This window comes from Stegastes partitus, unplaced genomic scaffold, assembly GCF_000690725.1.
Source record: "Stegastes partitus isolate 25-593 unplaced genomic scaffold, Stegastes_partitus-1.0.2 Scaffold33, whole genome shotgun sequence".
In the NCBI taxonomy this organism is placed as follows: domain Eukaryota; kingdom Metazoa; phylum Chordata; class Actinopteri; family Pomacentridae; genus Stegastes; species Stegastes partitus.
This window is the reverse complement of record NW_007577764.1, coordinates 366,085-386,132: the sequence shown is the minus strand read 5'-3', so window position 1 is coordinate 386,132 and position 20,048 is coordinate 366,085. Positions and strand designations below refer to the sequence as shown.

The 20,048-nt window shown below is 42.6% G+C and overlaps 1 protein-coding gene across 1 annotated transcript in view; it reads left to right on the top strand.

Annotated features, from left to right (window-relative positions):
* Positions 1–20,048, top strand: part of ncanb (neurocan b) — a 123,134-nt gene that overhangs the window by 5,474 nt on the left and 97,612 nt on the right. The window contains exons 4-7 of the mRNA XM_008300600.1: positions 7,091–7,265; positions 10,124–10,251; positions 14,631–14,924; positions 15,964–16,824. Coding sequence (XP_008298822.1) covers positions 7,091–7,265; positions 10,124–10,251; positions 14,631–14,924; positions 15,964–16,824 — 1,458 coding nt within the window. The remainder of the gene's footprint in view (positions 1–7,090; positions 7,266–10,123; positions 10,252–14,630; positions 14,925–15,963; positions 16,825–20,048) is intronic.

Genomic DNA, 20,048 nt, shown 5'->3' with positions numbered 1-20,048 from the left:
CACACACACACACACACATAGAACAACCAAATTACCTCCTTTCATGTGGTGACTTTCATTTATTAAAAATTGAAAAGACACACACTTCATTGAAATATAACTTTCAATGCCATTTACACAGAGTCTGAACAGTTTAGATTAATAAGGCTCATTTTTGCCACATAATGTAATCAAGGTTATAGCTACACAATGGCGAGTTGTAATATTGAAGTCATTTCACCACAAATGTTCGAACCAGAAACCTATTTTGAAGAAGAATAATGAAACAGAAACTCCCACCCTGCAAGTCAACAGGATTGTTTCTTTAGGTCCGTTATGTAGGAAACCCACAGAAGTTTGAAATTGGGTTTTTGAGGTCACTTGGAGCTTCGGGTTAGAAATGCTCAGCCATGGTGTTGACTGCTTATTTCACTCATGAGTCTAGCATATGAAACACCCCGTGTGGACATGTTAAAAAAGTAAAATTGGAGACGCCGCTATAGCTCACCGGGTTGAGCGTCCCATGTATAGGGCTACAGTCCCGATGTGGAGGTCATGAGTTTGAATCCTGCTCATGACCCTTTCCCACATGTCCTCCCCACATTCTTCTCCCCCATTTTCCTGTCTCTCTCTCACTGCACTATCAAATAAAGGCACAAAGGCCAAAAAAATAACTTAAAAAAAAAAAAGGTAAAATTTTCGATTTTCACCCATGCAGCAGGTTGATTGATATGATGAGTGTCTACAATGTGAGAGTCAGATTGGTCAGGATCTAATGGCAAATTGCAATATGTACTCTTTTGGTCACAGTTTCTAAGCTGCAGAGTCTGACCTACATCAGAAGTGTCAAGACATTTTCGTTTTACTGCACGTAAAACTAATCTGTTACTCTGGAAAGTCGAAATTTGTCATGTTAAGTAAATATTAGGGAGTTTTTTGAGGCTTTTACTGCTTAAGCTCACCATATACAAAACACAAAGATGTCACTGTTACTCATTCGTATATACAGGAGGCTGTCTTGGTAATATTAGCGTAATATCGCCATAGGATACAACAATAAAACCACTTCATTGGTTAGTGTAGTTACTTAAACTGTCATTTTGCCAATAGAGACAGAATTTTCAGTTTAAATTCCACTAATAAAAAAGACATTTCATCAACAACTCAGACAGAATATTCGGGGTTATGTGTGTTATTGTGCTGTGGGACTTCACGCTTTGCCAAGATTTACTCTCAAATGCACCACAGCGAATAAATAATCCACCATTATCCATCAGTACAGTCAATGTCCACTGGAATGAATAGACTCTGGGAATTTTGTCATTAGTAATATTGACAATGTGGTCTGAGTTGATGAAAACTTAATTTAGTTCCTTTAATTAAACTTTAAGTCTACCACTTTGAGGACCTGACCATAGCTGTTTTACTTCTATTAGCTCATGGCTGTAATGCGTTGGAATATTTATCCTGCACAGTTCCACCAGTTACTGTAAACAGTGAAAAAGAGGGCGAGCAAGAAGTCATGAAAACTGATTATTTCTGTGATTCAGCATCATGTCTCAGCACATTTTATTGTTGTACTGATGAGCGGTGATGTAACCAAACATCATTATGTCATTCTTGCTGCTCTGCGTTTTCACCTGCGCAAATTACAGCCTGAGCGAGTCGCTGCTCAACTCCTTGGTTGTGTACAGCTTCCCCACATTGCTCTCAAGGTCTGCCACTATGAATAATAATGACCCTGTTTTCCGTGTCAGGCTAATACAGTCATTACAGCCGGGGTTGTTAACTGTCCGTGTAGAATGTATGATGATGGCGGAAAGGTTAGGGAACTCAAACACATTAAACATCATTGACCTGGGCCACTCAGGTGCTATTCATGCGCTGAAAACAAAATGAATGCAATAAGATGGGAATCCAGCAGTGCAAACTATTGGCGATCGGTGTTAGAGTTTTGTGCAGCTCTCTATGGATTAACTAAACGGACAAACCATTTGCTGCATTACCTGTATCCAGGACACCAGTATTCTTGGAATTGCCGGACTACCTGGAGGTAGCTCACCGTAATTACTGTGTCACACTGTTTCAGCAGCGAAGCTATCATCAGATTCTTTCCAGGTCATTCACTATTTTTAATAATAAGCTATTATTATAATGACTACAGGGAATAACACAATGCATTAGACACTGTCACCGCTGCCACAAATCCATGCTATAGCGTTAATCCAGCTTACCACAAGTCCAGTATTATATTAGCAAGAATTGAGCGCATTAAGAGCAACACAAATCCACTCCATACCTGTACGTAGCAGGCGTGCATATGTCTCTGGGGACTCGCTCTTTGTATTTTTGTAAAGGCCACTGCTGTAGGTCAAATGTTGAAATTCAGCGCTCCGGCAAAGACGATATGTGGTTTTCTTAAGCAAGAGGAGCACCTCATCCTTCTCATTAGGAGCACTATATATTTCATATGTGAGACCCCTGTCGCAACGCTTGGGAGACCCCGTGTCCTCTTCTTCCTGGCCGGTCGATTAACGTGCCATGAAAACCACTCCTTCAGAGAGAAACCAATTACGTAGCCAGCGAGGAGTAGCCATCTCCAGGGCTTACTCTTAATTGGCAGTCACGGTACATGGCAGACCACAGCCGTCCTCACGCTAATTCCTCTGAGTGCCCAATGTGTTAATTAGCAGGTATTGATACTGCTCAGCTGTATCAATATCATATTAATCCACACTTGCACTTCACACGGTGTCATCTGTGTGTTTCTAAGTCTTGACGAGATGTCTCTCCTGTCCTGCCACCTCTTTCTTAATTTCTCCCTCGCTGCCTCTGTCTTCATCACTCCCGGTTTTGTCTCCATCTTTTTTTTTTTTTCTCTCTTTCTTTTCTCTTGGCACATATTGACCAGTCAATTGTCTGTGTCTCACCAATTAGAACACAGAGCCATTGATTGTGTTTGTCAGCCATTGTCTGTGGTGAGATATGGCAGCCCACAATTAACTACAGCTACGACAGCCGATAGTGTATCAGCACTGGTGGAAGGCAGTGTGGGTTTTTTTTTTTTGTGTAACCTCTGGAATGTAGCAGACTCTTAGCAGGGTTTTGTATGTTCGCATTCTTAAACGTGTATCAGTACAAGCCTCCACAACAACTTCAGCGCTCTTTGAGATAAACTCTGCAAGTTTCTGGAACTTTCCTGGAGATATGGTGGACAACTCTTCAAAAAGATCTAATTTTGACCAATATTATCAGCCAGTTTCTCTAACTTGTTCTTTTCCTTTCATTACATGGTGCTGCCTACATTTGCTAGACCCTATAGAGAACATAATAAACATAAATGGCTAACTGTCAGTCTTCATGTGTTGAAGCTCAGACCAGGATTATTAGCGTGCACACAACAGCAGTGCACTAAACTCAACTGAACACAAAAGTCAAGTTAATACATGAGGTCTGACTCTGTGAGTATTTTCTCTATTTAGTCAAATTACATTTAAATATTAAAATGAATGAGAACAGGTTCTCCCAAAGATAGTTTACAATCTGCGCTGTTCTAATACATATTTATAATTGTAATTATGTTACCGATGTGATTTGGTTGGAGCACAACAATCCGTGCAGGAACAGACTGGTCTCTTCTCCCTTGGACTTAGCCAAGCAGAAGGCCTCGAAGCAACCTGAGCAACAAAGAGTTCAAGTGTGCAATTAAAACGTGCACTAAGGTTCTGTTTGAAATTAATAACAAATACAGAAATTTGAGATTTTTGCTGTGGTATTGTTTCAGTATCAAAGTCAGAATTTTGGTATTGTTGCAACAACATGGGAAACACTTGTTTGCTCTCTTGCTGCGGGTTATGTGAGGAAACTGATAAGATTCTCGTTTCTGTCATTTAAATGCAAAGCCACAGCCAGGAAATGGTGAACTAAGCTGTCTTAGTTTAGCATGAAGATGAGTTGGCCCAGGTCTACTTTAAAAAGTCGCAAACTCTGCTTACAAGCACCTCTACAACTACACTTTGTAATTTTTGCACTTTGAGCATTGTAAAGACTAATGTTGTTATTATTATACTGGAAAATCTAATATTCCCACAAAACCTTGAAAAACACTAATATTTGATCAACTTTTTGATACAATGAGAAAAATTGCCACAACACTAAACGCATAAAACTGTAGGTTTTTATTAAAAGAAATAATATAGCAAGGATTTTACATACTGAGATATATACAGTCGTGACTCGATAATCCAACACTAAATGTAAAACCTTATTTTATGTCGGATTGTCAAGACGGAGGTCGAGATACAAGGAGGGCTTGATGCTTGAAGGGTAATTTGTTATTAATATTTATTGTTTATAGTTGTTATAATAAGTAGCGTATTGTTAGAACACTACGCATCGCTTGATTTCATGCTTAATTGACCGGTGTGATTGTGCACAGGCCGTTGGTTGACATCAAAGGTAAGTAAGGCTACGTTCAGATAGCAGACTAAAGTGACCCAAATCTGATTTTTTTGCCCCTATGCGACCTGTACAGTCTGAACAGCACAGATCCAATTAATGATGAATATCCAAATATTCGGCGCGGTGGGGGGGGGGACACTTCCACCCCGGGGTGAGCGCTCCGACGGGGTGGAAGTGGCCAGAACACACAGGCAATACTTGGCTGCTGATGCCAGATTAAGACAGCGGTCACACTTCTGTTTCAACCATCGTTGACAGCGGGGGAGTGGCAGGCGATTTTAAAGTTTTTAGATTAACTTTAAAATTGCAAGACACACTCCACCGTTACCATCCGTGTTTACTTCCGTGAACGTCGTCGTGTCCTCTTCTGCGCATGCGAGACACTTTTGGGTCGTATGAAGTTCACACAAGAGATCTCATACATGTCGCATTTAACTGGAAATGTGAACAAACTCGCAAAAAAATTGTATTTCACAAAAAATCTGAATTGAGCATTAAGTCCTGCAGTCTGAACGCAGCCAATCTGTCGTATTAAGTCAAATAATACGCCGTTATCCTTATTTGTGACATTTCCGTTCGTTTTTCCTAAAAACCTGTCGGATAGCAATGTTTTCAGATTGTTAGGGGTCGGAATGTCAAGTCACGACTGTATTTGAATTAATGAAGATGTCTTGAGGCTGTGCACTTGTTCAGAAGCCTCTGAGGTTGTCACATATTCAAAAGGCAAAGTGCGATCACATGTATTTCCTGTTGTTAGCGCTTTATTTTAGCACTGCTTTGCATCAACCCTTACATATTACCTTGTGTCAGCTGCTGGTTGCACAGATTCTGCACTTGCCATCTCTCCAACGCCATAGCAAAGTGCTTTTCAACCTCAGCGAATAAGACAGATGATGAGAAGACGATGTGAGTGAGTGAGAGAAGGTGGAGCTCTCTGAGCGCTGTGTGTCAGTTTGCTGTCAGAAGTTAGAGCGAAAATATGTAGCTGGTATCTGTATATTAGTGGTGTGGAAAATGAGTGTTGTAACAGTTCCAAATGTTCAGAATCGATACGTGTTGAGAGATGTATGTTTTTGACAACACTTTGACAAGCAAAGGTGCTATAAAATGGTAATTAGTGCATTTTAAAGGTGCTGGTAGGTGGATTTTATTACATTTAGACAGAGCCAGACAAGCTGTTTCCGCTTTTCTAATATTTATACTGACAGATATGCGTGGTGTTCTCACCTCCCTCAGGGCCCCAAAGAAAAACGTTGCAGTATTACTTCTATATTTTAGCACTCCGTGATTTTAAAATACAAAGGGGGATTTCTGCATTTATAGTTGAAACACATTTCCCCAACGTCTGTACCTCTGCGGGTTTAAACAAATTTATCCAATTCTACTGTTTTAATGAAATATAGTGTAGTGTACAGAGCAATAATACCAAGAGCCAAGGGGCAGCGACTCCTCAACAGTGCTGCAACGAGGACATTATAGCGTCATATATGGTGTCTCTCCGCTCTGCTCCCCGGAGACTGTGTGGGGATGCGGAGGGTAAAAATAGAAATGAAGTATTGGACATTCAACCCTCCTGTGGAAAAGGGGACCGGGTTTCCCATACTGAGAGGAAAGCCCATTTGTCTCTCCGGTGTGCGCATTAGCCAGCGAGGCCAGTGTCTCTGTTTGGACAAAATCCCCACAGCCTCAAAGGAGAGAGGATGGAAGCTGAGAAAGTAGAAGAGGAAAAGGAACAAAAGAGAGACGGCTTCTGTTCCATGATTAGCAGAGTAAGTCCGCGTCAACGGACCGGCCGGATGGACCGAGGGAACTCAAACGCGCCCGGTTCCAGCCTGGAGTGCTAATGCTCAAACTGCCACGCGGGCCTCCATCTCGCAGGAATCTCTGTCACTCTCTCAGACAAAGCCAAGCCGAGATAAAGGAGGCGCATTAGTAGCCAGACGCCCACCAGCTTTCACGTCCTCTCAGGGACAGAGCAGTGCGTGAGTGGCAGGCAGAGGTGGGAGGTGATGGGATGCTGGACAGACTCTTCTGAAGCGGTCCCATTCCTATTTAAGCAGAATATAAGCTCCTTCTCACAGCTCGGGGAATTGTGTCTCATCCCATCCTTATTTTTTTTCTTACCTTCAATCTTTTCCAATTTTTTTTTTGTATTTCCGTCTACCTCTTTCTGTCACCGTGGCTCCAAACATGCATCTGCTTGAATCCGACGTCTCTTTGTCTGCCTTCTTTGTCATTCCAACATGAGTGCAAAGGCAGGCGGAGTGCAGCAGGGTGACATTTTGTGTGTGTTGTTAAAGCAGTAAAATAAACATCTCCGCTGTTTGTCACGCGCCGTATCCAAGGGCAACATCTCTCTTCTCTAATGATAACCCAACCGACTGCCTGATGCAAATGAGACTGGCGCACACAGGTTGCTGAACCTGCACGCTGTAGTTTCATCTTGCACAGATGGAACAATGTCACCACATGATGGGGATGTCTAGAGGGCTTTGTGTTTGTGCGCTTGCGAACATGAACATGCTCATGTTTTAATGGATCGAGGTTGCAGTTCATAAATGCTTCTGTGATTTAGAGGTCGGCGGTCATAAATCTGTGTGATTAGTTTCTTTTTTATCACTTTTTTTTAATTCGTATCTCTTTGCTCCAGGTGTGGTGTTCCACTACCGGGCCCCTCATGACCGCTACGCCTTGTCCTTCGCTGATGCCATGAGGGTTTGCGTGGAGAACTCAGCCACCATCGCAACACCAGGTCAGCTGCAGGCTACCTTCGCTGATGGCTTTGACAACTGCGACGCTGGCTGGCTGTCCGACCAGACTGTTAGGTGAGGCTGTCAGGTGCAGTCAGTTTGAGTGTGTTGGTGTTGGAGTAACTCTCAAGAGGACGCTCTTTACTGTCGCTATGGTTGCTTATGCGATACAACTTAGCGTCTAGGATGCTGTCAGCATTAATGCGATTGCAGTAAAGAGCATCATCAGGGGTGATATTTCAACAAAGTAGAATGTATTAAGAGGAAAAAACACCAACTATCCCCCTGGTTTGAGTTGGCATGGCAACAAATAAAATGCATTGTGGGAGTTATAAACAGAGTTGTGAATGTTTTGAAGGGAATTACCTTTGCATAATATGTGCTGCTGTCTTCATTGTGTCAGTCATGAGTCTGTCCTGCTGTTTGGGTAAAAATGTACGCCTGCATGATCCAAAATGCGGTGAGGTTGTTCCTTTGATTTAATTCTCTGAACTTCAAGCAGTTTCAGGGCCTCCTCACTGCACCTCCACGGAAACAGCACAACTATGACTGTATGAGCAACTTATTTTACAAAAATGTGGTGTTACCAATACTACAAAAAAATTTATCTACTCACTGTAGATATTTTACTACTTAAATTTTTATTTTGCTTCCATTCTTGCCTCCTGCCTGCTCTGTGTAAATAAATCCTGCAGCATAGCCACAAAACTCCCTGAATGTTTGTCAAGTGACTGCTGATTCACTAATGACGTCACAATTGCGCCGAAGAATGCAGAATTTTCTGTTTTTTTACAGAATGTGGTGAGATCAAACAGTTTGTTTTTGGCAAATTTTGAAGTGAAAAAAACACATCTATTCCATGAGACAAGTGTGTCGGAGAGGGACAAGAAAGTCTAAATGAATATTCCACATGCTGTCTAACTTAGAAAGATACTTTGATAAGGGCGATGTTTTGGTGTGAGACCTTTATCATGCGAATAGTAGTGGACTATGCAACCGATGACATTGTACTTATAAATGTGTCTATGTGTCAAGTTAGACATTGTGCAGGAAGCTGAAGTTTTTAGATGAGAAATGTAGAAAAACATGAATTTGATGAAATGTAATGATTTGGTTAAGTTTTCCCAGCAGGACACCCTGTTGCAGATGATTAGTTCAAGGACTGTTGGAACACTGAAAGTGTTTTTCGGTCCCTGGTTCTAATATATAATGTGATTTTAGCCATTTAACAAGATAACATGCCTTTTAAACTAGGCTTTGGCTTTGTAAGGGTTTAATCAGAGCTGAGAAGCAAACAGCATCTGAAATCCAACATTACTTCATCCATTGTTTCATAGACTGCAGCTCAGTCTGACTGTCAGAGATTAAATAATAGTTAACTGACTTGGGTATGAAAGAAATAGTTTCTTCTAAACCAGGTTGTTGATTTGTTGATAATTTAATGATCAAACAGTCTAACAAAAAGCGAATGCAGGCTCTTAATAACAATATGTCAAACAGAAAAGTTCCGTCAACTGTGTAAAAGTATGAGGTATGTCAGTGGGAAAGTCATTTTTTATCCTTTTGGACTTTTTAATGAAGGTAAACTGTGCAACATAATTGGACCTAATTGCTTGTTTGCACACTGGAAAGGCATTTAACTACATGTGCCCCCTCTGAGCTGTCTGTCAGGCTGCTGCATGTGCTTCAGCTTGCCACCTTCCATTAAGTCCCACTTAACGTTACCAGTCGGCGCTCGCCTCTCCACACTGTTTTCCATATCTACATTTTAATTTCAAATCATTGTTGCTCCAGTCGGCAAGCAGATTGACTGTTGTCTTCCTGACGTTTTTTTTTTTTTTTTCTTTTTTCCCGACGAGCTTCCCGCAGCACAGCTTCCTTCCCCCCCTCCTATTTCTTTCTCTCTCTCCCTTCCGTCCTGCTGCTCCTGTTGTTTTCACTCGGGAGCTTTTCTAATTGGTCCAGATACAGGAGACTCTGACTGCACATCAGCCAGGAGGAAAGTGTCCAATTAATACAGGGGGGGGAAAAAAATACAGACATCAGCCGTCGTTTCATCAGCCACCAAGCAGAAAGAAAGCGGCCGAGACCAGAGACACTACAAGACTCGGTTCGCTTGTTAGACTCTGATGGAAATAGGTTGCTGTAGAAGATTGCAGGTTTATGGTTGTGTGTAGGCATGCGTGCTTTCTGCATGTATATTTGATTGTGTGTGTGTGTGTGTGTGTCTCTTTTCCAAGTACTTCATAAGTCCCTGTATGCCCAGCGTAATCTTTTAATCAGCCTCCATGCTCGTGCCCTGGTGCTGCTGGAATCAATGTTCTTGTGGAATAATTGCTCAGTCGGAGCCTAAATATAGATCGCTGTTTTCTCAGCCCCACAGGCATGCCAAGCCACTGAAGGAATTCCTGATTCTTTTTAACCTCCCCTTGACTTCCTACCTCTACCTCTTTGTCTACGTCTCACTCTAAACCTTGAGTGTTCCTGGCATTCTTATATTGCCGGAGCATTAAGCACCTTCTGAAATGATTTAAAGTGAAACTGCTGGGTAATTATGCTGCGAGACTCACACCAAGGGCAGAATAATTAAAAGAAACAAGATGCTGTATCTATTGAAGTGTTTTGCAATTATTGCCCCGAGGTTCTTGAGGCATGTAGTGAATGTTACTGTATTCCTCACGTTGGCATCCTGACCTGTTCTGGTGAAGATTAATTTTTTTTTTTTGTTATTCTTTAGCAAACATATTTTGGTAATCTCTGAGAAGACTTGTTGTATTCAGGGCAGATGGTGATAAAAGTGTAGTTCAGTTTTCTTCTTATTTCATATGAACACAGACTCATCCCAAGGGAACCAACTGTGTCTGCAGCCAAGCTATATTAATCTCTCTTCTTCTCTGACTCTCCCTGTCTTTGTCCCCCACCTTCCTCTGCAGGTATCCCATCCAGTCGCCTCGGCCCGGTTGCTATGGCGATCGCGAGGACTCACCTGGAGTCCGCAACTATGGCAATAGGTCCCCTGATGAGCTGTTTGATGTCTACTGCTTTGCTAAGCAGCTTCAAGGTAGGAGTCAGGGGCTTCGACTATAAATTTGAGTTTAGTCATGCATGGCTCCGCTAAGCCGTGGGTGTGCAGCCGGAGAACGCTGTGACCAGGACTTAATGCTCTGTTAGCGCAGAAAGGAAGAGCCTCCCTGGGAGACGGAGGGGAGGAGAGTTCGTAGAAGTGAGAGGGAGAGCCAATATTGAGTCCAGCTGTCATGTTCATGCCTCCTGTAGGCATCGGCTAAGTGGGTCAGTAGTGTTATCCTAAAACTTTACTTTTTTATTCGCACTGCCACAGGTCGAGCTGAAAAGGGCAACAGGTGGACTAAATGTCTTTAGCTGGGTTTAATATCACACCTCCTCAGTCATTCACTACTCCCTGAATAATTCTCACTCAATATTTTTACACAAGTTTGAGCCTTAAATGGAGATTTCAGACACTAAAATTCATTCTGGCTTCTATAATTGTATTACACTGGGATGCTGTTAGCAGAAAGGAGTGTTTGCTGTAGACACATATTTACAGTCTTCTCTAACATAAGCCGCAAATGTTAGCATGTCTGGCTAACCAGCTTTTCTGTATGTAACCTAACAAAGTTTTACTTCCAAAGTAGCATCTCGTCCAATTTCGCAAACAGAGCAACTTCTATTCTTCTGCATGGATCAACAGCTGCGAGGGCTCTGACTTGTATTTTACCTTTCGGCTCACTCTGTTGTCATGAAAGCACATAGCAAAGAGCATGCAACAATCAATTGCATATTCAAAGAATTTTTTTCCTTTTAAAACAAGTTGGCTGGAAGCATTACAAGGCAGATGGAGACACAGTTGGCATTTCAACCGTTAAAATCAAGGGTTATTGGCGAGATGAAGGAGCTCTGCTTTTGTTTACTTCCGTGTGAAATACAAAAACTCTCAGTTTGAAAAGTTTCCCTCAGTTTTGCACAATAAACCAGAAGCCTCCTTGTCACGGTAAACTCCATATGCACCGCTGAAAGCTCAGCACGTATAGCAGCAGTAATTAAGGGCCAGCGCCTTAGTTTCATTTTTGCACAGCCAAAACGAAATGACAGTGACCCTTTATGAAGGATTATAGATAAGGAAGATGGACAGCTGTATTTTATCTAATTGATATCACGTCATCATCTGAAGGAATCTGGAGATATTAAAATGTTATTTTAAAACTATTTAATCCATTCATACTTCCATCTTTGACAGTACATCAGTAAAGCTAGAACTTCTAGAACATTGATTCGTTTCTGTGGGCTTTTGATACACTTTAGCATTTTGTGTATTTCTGAAAGGATTGTCTCAATTGCTAGTTTACATGGATTACTTTTCTTTAATCGTACACTGCATCTCCTTAACTTTGCTACTGGAAAGAACAACAACTACGTCTGAGCTAGTTTACCAAAGTTTTGCCCAAGATTTGGATTGAACAATAAGGCAGTCCTTTTAATGACAGCGTTCACTTTTCCCTGCACAAATGTTGATCCAAAACAGTTCCTTCGTTATCATTTTGCAGGGGCACCGTAGCTGCATCCTGGGCTTATCACCACCCAAGATAGTTGTGGTTAGGTAAATTAAATTCAAACAAGCTAGAGCGTCTTTTCCCCCAATGTAGAATGACATTAACCGTTATTCAGCACTGACACAAAGCTATGGAGCTTGAGCTGGCTATGCAACCCTATATCCTCATAGGTACTCTCTAGATATTAGTCAGTCCACTGCCACTCGTACATGACACGAGGTGTGTCAGAAGAGTTCCAGGACTGGTGTCATGAAAGATATATTTCAAACCCAAACTACAAGCTACTAGTTTTCCCCTTCAAATGATCAACCACAACGTCTACAAAGACATCCTGCGGCCTTTGCTTCGTTTGGTGCACAAGAAGAGGTGAGAGTTGTGGCAGGACAAGTCGTGGCTGCTTCACCATGACAACGTGCCTGCTCACAATGCCCTGAGCATCAGACAGTTCCTGGCTGAGAAGAACATTGCCGTGTTGGAGCAACCTCCCTACTCACCCCATCTGGCTCTGGCTCTGTGGGATTTTATCCTCTTCCCCAGTCTCAAGGGGGTCATCAAGAGGACTCGTTTTGAAGACGTGTGACAACAGAGCTGTGGAGGATCCCTGAAGAATCCTTCCAGGAGTGCATGGTGACATGGCAGAGACGGCTGGGAAAGGGTGTTAGACTCCAGGGGATTACTTCGAAGGGGAAAACTTGTAGTTTGTAGTTTGGATTTGAAATATATCTTTTGTGACACCAGTCCTGAAACTTTTCTGACATACCTTGTACATCCTGTCATTAACTAAGTATACTTACATAGCACAGTGCCTGTTAAAACTACTCACCTCCCTTGGAAGACTTTCCCTTTCAGTGCTTTTCAGCATGGTAACCTGCTCAATTTAATCTGACTTTTTCAACAAGAATGTACAAAAAAGGTTATTTTCATGTCAAAGTGAAAACAGATTCATACAAATAATGTCAGTTAACAATAGAAAAATTACAATTACTGATTGCATAAGTATTCACCCACTTCAAAGTGACTTAAATAATTCGACTCAGGTCACACAATTAATACATCAAAGCTCATCTGAGTGCAGTGAATGTGTCTTGATTGCGTAAAGACGCCTGTATGTGGAAGGTCGCTGGTGAATCAGTACTTTTGGCTATTCAGCGAGATTCAATTGTCTATGACCAGCTTTGATTCAGTGTTGAATGTTCATTGCCATCACTGCTGTTCTCACGACATTTCAGATGCTCCACCTCTCTTCCACCATTAAACTGTAGACACTGACTCCACGTTCCTCCGGGGGGGGAAGTGATTATCATCATTTTCTAGTCCCTGCTGTGTTGAGCTCGGTGTTTCCTCAAGGGGGAATGACGGGCTCAGTGCTCGAACGCCAAATATCAACAAGGCACAGAGCTTGCCTTCACATTATAATCAATTCCATGTGAATTGCCTGACTGGAAATTAGGTGTTTGTGTTACTTCGTTAACCTCCTGCATATTCCTGAGAACAATCATAATAGCAGCGGGCTTTTTAACGTGGCGGTCTGACCCGCTACAGGGGTTAGTTTATCTGGGTCACTTATTACGAGGCAGCACGACCTGCAACTGTCATTAAGCATAATAGTAGCTTCCAGAGCTATTCATAGACGATATGAACGCCCTGTATGTGACTGAGATGCTGAGCAGAGAAGATTGCATGATCACCTCTTGACTTTGTATCCAGCAGTTTACAGTATCATTCAGTAGAATTACCGATCTGATTGAAACAATCAGGAGATAATTGTCTTCTGTCAAGATAAAATTGCTGGCTGATACATCGCTGGTGTTTCCTCTTTTATTCTGTGAAAAAAACAACAAGTAGAACGTTAATTATAACCTCTGTATTGTGCACAGTAACAAGCCTCGGTTTGGTTTTCACAAAAAGGGCCGTAGCTGAGTTGATTTTAAAATTTTTTCAACCTCAAATCCATATTGATTAGCAACTTTGCACCAGCCTTCCAATACATATTTTAAGCATGTTTTTTCTGGCATCTCTTCAAATATCTCTGTTCTGCTTCTTTCTGCTTTCATTTTGTTTGCATCTTGACCCTTTGCCCTTCTTCTCTATGTTGTGTTTCAAACAGAAACTCTTTTTTCTCTCGGCATAAATCTCCTGGATGCTGCTATCAGACGTGTTCTTCTGTTCTCTGCTCCCCATTCTCACTGTCCAGCCCTTCAGCTCATATATTTTTCATCGCACCCTGAACTGCCAGTGGATCATCTGATCACTTAATTTTATTTGTGCTGTGTAGACATAGTGGTCTTCTTCAACGCTCGCTGTCTCGCTTGCCAGTGTCCTATTTTTGTATTACTATTTTATCAACATCACCGGCACCTTTCTCCAGCGCCTTCTTTCTTCCTCTCCTTCCGTTGCTGTCTGTGCGCTTGTCTTTCTCTTAGATCCCTTTTTGCAACTACTTTGAATACAAAGAATTGCCTTTATATTGTCTGTCCTTTGAATTGTCAGAAGTTTTTTTTTTATTATTCTAAGCAAAAATAAAGCCTTCTTTTGCATCACAAGTAAACCTTTTCTTTTATCCCTTTACTTCCAGTCTCCACCCTTTTATTTCTTTTACAAAGTTGACAAAGGAGAAAAAGAACAGGGCTAGAACTTATTGCCTTTAAAGTGCCTTGAAAGAAAATACTTGACAGACTCACACACATACATAGAGACAGAAATGTGTCTTCATCACTTTGTACAAACCGGGAAGCCATGAGACCGGTCCTGTCTCAGAAACCTACGATTGTAAACCAGCTGAACAAACATGATGTTGGACTAAGAGCTGAAAGGCCTGTGCTCTGTAACACACTCAACTCTTTGTCTCTCCTCATTCTCCTCCTTCCAGGTGAAGTCTTCCACTCCACAGAGCCAGACAAGCTGAGCCTTGCCACCGCCTCCACCCACTGCCATTCGCTGGGAGCCCAGCTGGCCACAGTCGGGCAGCTCTACCTGGCCTGGCAGGCCGGTCTGGACCAGTGTGATCCTGGCTGGCTGGCCGACGGCAGCGTTCGCTATCCCATCAATGTTCCACGCAAGAACTGCGGCGGAGACGAACCCGGGGTACGGACCGTCTACAACAACCCCAACCGCACCGGCTTCCCCGACACCACGGCCCTGTTCGACGCCTTCTGCTACCGAGGTACCGAGAGCTCTGTGATGATGAAGTTGATGTGGCGTCATTGTGGTAATTTCCATGGCAACGGCAGCAAGGGGTCTGGGGACGTTCCATTCTGATTTTTAATTAGCACGAGATGTTTGTGTCACACATGAAGGAGTTGAGAAGAGATTGTGTGACATTTGTGGACCCCCTGGTGGATTTCAGGGCTTGTATGTTGTGTGTGGTGAAGCCTGAGAGCAGGAATAAAAAGAGAGATTAAAAGAGTGAGAGCATGAATACAATAAGTCCAGCTAGGCTTTCCAGTGACTGTGTCTGACCTTGTCCTCCCACCACGTGCTAACTGAGACTGTAATAAGTTTGTTTCATTGTCACATTGCATTGATTTTACACCTCATTCTGTGCATTGATATTGTGCAGTCAATCATTTCAAAGCTGGTTTTCTGTTTTTTGCTGGCTTGCATTGATTGCAGCAGACTGCAGATTAATGTTTGAAAATTATATTTCCACCAATAGGGGGAAGAAAAAAAAAAAAGAAAGGACGTTTTCATCTCTCACAATGTCAGCGTATGGAAATATCACTGAAGCAAAACATCTGCATAACCCAATCATTTTAAGTAAACAAGAACAGCATGAGAGCAGAGCAGCAGTAAATCTGTCAAAACAAACAGCTGATAGATGAACCTCTTCATTGCACCAACAATGTCTGTGTGCACATTTGCATTAATATTTAACACAAATGATGTCTTTCAGATAGCTAAAAGTAGATAAAAATGGTAATATGTTTTCCTTTAATAACATAGATTTGGTTCATGTGAATAATATTGCCGGTATAATCTCATCAATGTTGCATGAACACAATGTATGTGTGTTTGGTAATTTAAAATGATCGGAGTTTGTTGTAGAAAAACTCACTTGCGATATACTCGTCAAGCCACAACACTGTATCGTGCTCTGAATTTAATCTCGTTTCGATAGCAGTAGCTAAAATGAGGTTTTATTTCTGTGTTGTGCAGCAGCAGATAAAGCAGGTCAAATGAAATGTGGATGTTGTGTGTTGCAGCCCACCAGCCGGCAGGGGTCCAGGCTGCAGAAGCACGGGCTTTGTACCAGACGGCCAGCCCAGCAGCAGACGCCATGTCCGCAGTCACCGAAGCCCAACGTAGCGACCCTGTGTCCAAGACTTCCACCTGGACCGGCCTGGTCGACCTGGAGAAAGTAGGAGCCCCCTCTATTGTAGGAGCAAACAACTCATCTGAGATCTCTGAAGAGCATGTAGTGATCCACTTAAGGCCCGGGGAGGGTTGGGATGAAAGACAGGATGGACCCAGAACCAGCCAACCCAACCAGGATGGCCCAAAGAATGGCAACACTTTGGGTCTTTCTGATCTTGAAAGTCTGGAGAGTCACGGAGGCTCTGCCCACGAGGAAGAAGACGGCAGCTACTTTGGATCTGACACCCCGACTTTATCCTCCATAGATGCTTCCACGCCCCAGCCTCAGACCAGTAACAGTATTCTGACTGAGTTTGTTAACACTCTTATGAGGCCATTTAAGTACTGGACTGGAGGCGAAGGTGGTGAAGCTACAGAGCAGGAACCCACAGGGCCTGAAGAAAAAGCAGCAGGGAACCAGACGCAAGGAGAAGCATCCAGCAGAAACCTGAGCACACCGAAGGCCAGCGGAAACAAGGGCAGCATGGACAACGCCATCATGGAGCATAGAAGTGGCGCTTTTCCCTTTAGGGGTCACACCACTCGACTGCAGAGTCCAGACGAAGGTCTGTCTGAGCAGGAAAAAGAGGTGATGCCATTGATTCGATTAGTGCCTGCAGTGCAAAATGCAGGGCAAAGCGAGGCCAGCAGCGGTCCAGTCAAAGGAGCAGCCAGCGCATTCACTGAAAACCCTCAATCTACTGGCAACGGTACGAGCTCTGCTTTGACTTTGTTTGTGCCTGTGTGTATTTAGCGTTCAACTTTAACCTTTAAAACTAATAACCGCACGTGAAATTGAAACAGAATTGAGGCAGAATTGAAAGTGTTGTGTTTCAAATGGAGGTGTGGTGCATTTAAATGTCGCTGGTAAATATAGAATCTGTTTATGTCATGCTTTTAAATAGTCTGTGCCTCTCCGTTCTGCTCTCTCCTTTTCCCTCGAGTATGCTATAATATATTCCTCCGCAGGGCAATTTGAAGTATTGCTGTAAATTTAATTAAACGGTAATTGCAAACAAACAAAAGGGGCAAGCCACGTACAGTAAATGCAGAATGTCGAAGTGCAGGCTGTTCTTCCTTCTCTCACACATATATATATTAACAGGGGGTTTTGTTTACAGTACAGGCTTTCAGAAAAGGGTAACGGCTAGGCTTGAATTTTTTAAAATCTATTTTGATGTAATAAAAGGTTTCTTCGCGTATCTGTTATTTGTTTTAAAAGAAAGCAGACCTGCATCCCAAATTACAGCTTATTTTTTCGGGAGTCAAAGATGCATTAGAGTGAAAAAGTGACAAAGATTAACTGTGGAGAATAAATTAAACGGAGGAGAAAAACAAAGCAAATTTCCAGAAATGGTTGGAAGTCCAGTGTGGTAGTGTAGGTGGACGTCTCTGAAGAACCTAATGGATCTGGAGACAGTTAACATCCACAGTGGAGTGAATTACCTTCAGGGTGGATGCATCACAACAAACCTGAGGATAGATAAGGTGATCAGGTTGCTGTGTTCAGCTCCAAAGCGCCCTGGGACTCAACCAGAATTCGCTAGTTTTTAACTGTAGGGAGACTAGTGGACTAAAGATCAGTGGAACGTGACTGGAAGATTGCTGGACCAATAATTACCGGAGCAAAGCGTCTACAGTAATGCCAGATTACATCTCAGTAGAGAAATGTACAGAACAGGAGCTGAAATGAAAGTGTACCACAGCCTTGGGTTGAAGGAGGCTGCTTTTTCTTTTAATGGCCACCACAAATAACACATCCTTGGCAGCGGCTAAAAGGGGAGGATACAAAGTAAGACAAACACTCTCACACTGACAGCCAGAAGAATGATTCAATAAAGATGGGCTTTTCTCACCTAGCAATTGCTGGCTTTATTAATATAAATACTCACTGCTGTGCTACCTGAAATTCCATGGCAACCCAATCCCAAGGTATTAATGAAAATCCAAGCTTTAGTCTGCATGCATTATTCACAGCCTCATCCAATTAACGTGGAGGTTGGGCTGCACTGCGGTTCACTCTAACCTCCATCTATGTCTCTGCCAATTAGGCTCCGGCTCTCTGAAGGTAGGCGGTAATGATCACTACAGCGAGGGTGAGCAACACACGAGGGGCATGAGTAGAGCGAGCAAGAGGGAAGAAAGGGAAAGCAGGAGGAAGGAGGGTGAGGTGAAGACGCGACGTTCTTTAATGTTGCTGTGATGGAAAGATGCCCAACTGATGTATCTTCTTAAAGCAGCTTCAGTGAGCTGAATTAAGTCTGTTATTGCACACCGCGGGCTATCCCTTGGATCTCAACACTCCTTAGCGATTGATGGTGCCATGTTGCCTCTTTGATTGAGGGGAATGCAAAGCTTTGCTCTGCAGACGGCGCATCTAAGGAAGAATTTGAATATTGACTCAAATTATTGTGAAAATTTGCAAAAGGGTCTCTAAGTGCAGAGCGATAATTTCAATTATTTCCCCTCCAAATCAAAATATTTTGAGCATTTTATCGAATTAAGTAGTATTCTCTCAGCTGCCTCAGACAAATGTTGAATTTGAATGAGCTCCACATGCAAATCTTGACTGTCTGTCAAGGAAATACATGTCTGCTTCACACCAGTTTTGTCAGCCCCAGAGACTAAATTTATGTGATAGAAGACAGTTGGACCTATGCGCTGACACTGAGTGTAGATGCTCCTGACATGATTCACACGGCCATGCAATAACTTCTGCTCAGCCGTTTTTTTTTTTTCTTTTTTTTTATTAGATGCCATATCTGTAGATAGGATGAGGTGGCACTGGTACCATCTGTCTCGCTCTCTTTCTCTTTCTCTCATTGTCAGCCTCCGCTCTCACAATTTAATATCATGTCTGCCTGACCCGAGGGATTCTCTCAGCCCGTTTACTCCAGTAAAGTGGAGTCAACACGGCAGAACCACTCACAGTGGAAGCACACAATTACTGTCTGAATGGGGTTTATTATGAGTTTGTTTTGCAGCATATCTGCTTTGAGTTGTGGCTTTTTTCCAGCAGGCCCATCACCGACAGATTTACAGCCGCAAAGATGAACTTTAACCGTGCTCTAAATAGCGCCGTGAAATCCCCCAAACCTACACCTAATTGTCTCAATTTATTTATTACATGGGTCATTACATAGATGATCAAACCAGATTAATGTGTTTAATTATTCTCACTTCCATCAGTGTGTGTAGTAAAAGTATGTAATTAGCTATTTGGATTATTAATAGGACAATTACGCCAGGCTACATGGCTCTTATGGAAATGAACCTCTGACTCATAAACCTCACTTAGGCGTAAGGCAACAGCGAACCTTCTGAATAATTTACATATGCGTTAATATTTTATGCATGGACATATTTGTGTATGTTCTCCCTCCTGAGGTAATTTGTTGTGCTGTATTCCTGTACTTTTTCGGACATGTTAACCGGACCGAGGACAGCCAAACCGAGCTGAGCGATGATGAAGATAGCAACGCTAGCTGGGCCGCTTAGTCACGCAGCTGCACCGCTGCCCAAAAAAAAAAGAAAAAGAAAAGAAAAACACCCCGACACACACCAAGCTCTGAGTCACACATGCAGACAGAATGAATTATTGATGGTGTAGACAGAGTCTGGTTTAAAGCTGTAAGCTGATAAGGTACAGTGGACCACTTCATCTAAATAAACAGATCTAGATGGAGCTTGTTGTGGAGCTAGTCATTTGCTTATCGTGTTTCAAGTGCTCCTGCGTTTTTCCACATGGCTTCTCTCACCACAGGCAAGTGTATTCCAGCAGGATGTTGTTTTGGGTAAAAGAATCCACAGGGAACAAGAAAACAGGGACAGAGAAGAGAGGTGTGAAATTACATTTGAATACATCCTCCCATCCTTTTAGTGTGTGTTTATCTGTGTGCATGTGTGTGTTCACCCTCACAAGGGGCGCCTCCCC